This window comes from Mastomys coucha, unplaced genomic scaffold (genome assembly GCF_008632895.1).
Source record: "Mastomys coucha isolate ucsf_1 unplaced genomic scaffold, UCSF_Mcou_1 pScaffold9, whole genome shotgun sequence".
In the NCBI taxonomy this organism is placed as follows: Eukaryota; Metazoa; Chordata; class Mammalia; order Rodentia; family Muridae; genus Mastomys; species Mastomys coucha.
Window position 1 is genome coordinate 41,097,570 of NW_022196915.1, and position 2,383 is coordinate 41,099,952.

The 2,383-nt window shown below is 44.5% G+C and overlaps 1 protein-coding gene across 1 annotated transcript in view; it reads right to left on the reverse strand.

Moving 5' to 3' along the window:
- CUNH14orf93 (chromosome unknown C14orf93 homolog) overlaps positions 1-2,383 on the reverse strand; it is a 27,013-nt gene that overhangs the window by 2,732 nt on the left and 21,898 nt on the right. The window contains 2 exon segments of the mRNA XM_031362291.1: positions 1-5; positions 53-164. The exon segment at positions 1-5 is cut by the window's left edge and continues 70 nt beyond it. Coding sequence (XP_031218151.1) covers positions 1-5; positions 53-164 — 117 coding nt within the window.

Genomic DNA, 2,383 nt, shown 5'->3' on the forward strand with positions numbered 1-2,383 from the left:
TTAGCCTTGTAGTAAGGCCCCTGGCATGATCTAAGCATCTCCCTTGTCCCACTCCCTCTCAGCAAAGCATCCTAGAAGCTTCCTCCCCTCAAGAAAGCATACCTTTCAGACCCATTGAATCTCTTGTCATTGGTGATGTGGTTATGCACATTGTGGACCAGCTTCTAGGGGAGGAGAGAAAGAATCAGGTCAGGAGTAGACAAGAAAACTTTCCTCTGGCCCCCAGGGTAAAAAAGCATTGTCTCCGTGTGTGAGTTCTTGGGCTGAGTCACTTCAACTTCCTAGGCACCATCTTTTACTATGTCCTTTCTTAACTAAAGAGCTAAGTTGGAATTTACATTTTTGTTTTTCTTTTTTGTTTGTTTGAGTTTTTTTTTTTTTTTTGGTTTTTCAAGACAGGGTTTCTCTGTATAGCTCTGGCTGTCCTGGAACTCACTCTGTAGACCAGGCTGGCTTAGAACTCAGAAATCCGCCTGCCTCTGCCTCCCAAGTGCTGGGATTAAAGGCCTGCACCACCACTGCCGGGCTGCTTTTCTTTTCTAAGCCAAACTTTCATGTAGCCCAGGATGGCTGCAAATTTTTTATGTGGTCAGGCTGGTCCTAAACCCCTGAACCCCTGCTCTTCATGCCTTTAGTACAAGAGTGCTAGGATTACAGGGATGTGCCACTATGCCCAGCTATCTATAGATCTTTGAGTATAAATGTATTCTGAAATTATCTATTAATTGATGACCCACTACTTAGATGTGGTTGTCCCAGGGCTTTAAGCACAACACTCAGGAGGCCTCTGAGTGCCACTGAGAAGCAAGTGGCCAACCTGGTCTACAGAGCAAGTTTCAGGACAGCCTGGAAAGAAAATGAAAAAAATTATCACAAGTCTGAGAAGTGCATACAGGATACTTGAAAAGCACAAATCTACAACAACGGAAGTGGAAACTAGAAAGAGCTCTGGAGGCAGCAGCTCTTCCTTTCATGGCACTAGTAGCTGTCAAGTTTGCTCATCCACATCTTCTTTCGTCTTAAAAAAAATGCATTTACTTAATTGTGTGTGTGTGTGTGTGTGTGTGTGTGTGTGCCTAAGTATATGCATGTACACCCACCACATGTGCAGGAACCCACAGAGGTGAGAAGAGGCAACAGATCTGATATTATAGATGGCTGTGAGCTATATGGGTGTTGGGAATCCAACCCATGTCCTCTGCAAAAGCCGTAAGCATTCTCAACCCCAAGCCACCTCTCCAGACACTAATATCCTTTCTAAGTCAGTTTATTCTACTGAACAGTTTCTTTTCTTTTGTTTTTGTTTTGGAGACAGGGTTTGTGTAGCCCTGGCTGGCCTGGAACTGTCTAATATAGCCCAGGCTGGCCTTGAACTCAAGACTTCCGTTTGCCTTGGCCTCCCTAGCACTGCCACAATGGGTCTTACTGAACATTTTTGTTTTCTTTTGTGTGTGTGAGTGTTTGTGTGTGTGTATGTGTGTGTGTTTTGAGACATGATCTCTCTACATAGCCCTGGCTGTCCTGGAACTTACTATATAGGTTTTGAACTCCTAGAGATCTACCTGCCTCTGCCTCCTGAGTGCTGGGATTAAGGGTGTACATCATGCCTGGCCCCTAAATGAACATTTTTAGTTAAAAGGTTTTGTTGAGCCGGGCAGTGGTGGCTCATGCCTTTAATCCCAGCACTTGGGAGCCAAAGGCAGGTGGATTTCTGAGTTCGAGGCCAGCCTGGTCTACAGAGTGAGTTCCAGGACAGCATGGGTTATACAGAGAAACCCTGTCTCGAAGGAAAAAAAAAATTTTTTTTTTGTTGGATGCTGGAGAGATGCCTCAGTGGTTAGAATACTGGGTATTCTTCCAGAGGACTTGAGTTTGATTCCCAGCACCCAGGTGGCAGCTCACAACCATCTGCAACTCCAATTCCAGAAGTTCTGATGCCCTTTCTGTCCTCCAAGGGCACCGTGTATACATGGTGCATAGGCATCTGTGGGCAAACATTCATAAGTATAAATATACATAAATAGACTTTTTAAAAAGTCTTATTGGCCCCAGTGTGGTGGTGCATGCCTGTAAATCCCAGTACTTGGAAGACACATGTATACTCACACACATGATGCACACATAATAATAGTAATAAGATACATTTTTTTTTAGAAAATGTCATTGGACTGGGGAAATGTCTTCCTGGGTAAAGTGCTTGAGGGCCTGACTTCGATGCTCAGTAGCCACAAGAAAATTCAAAGCCAGGTGTGATGGTCACACTTTTAATCTCAGCACACAGGAGCAAGAAGCAGGCAGATCTCTGAGTTTGAGGCCAGCCTGATCTACATAGAGTTCCAGGACAGCCTGGACTACAAAGTAGTGTGAGACCATCTCAGAAAAA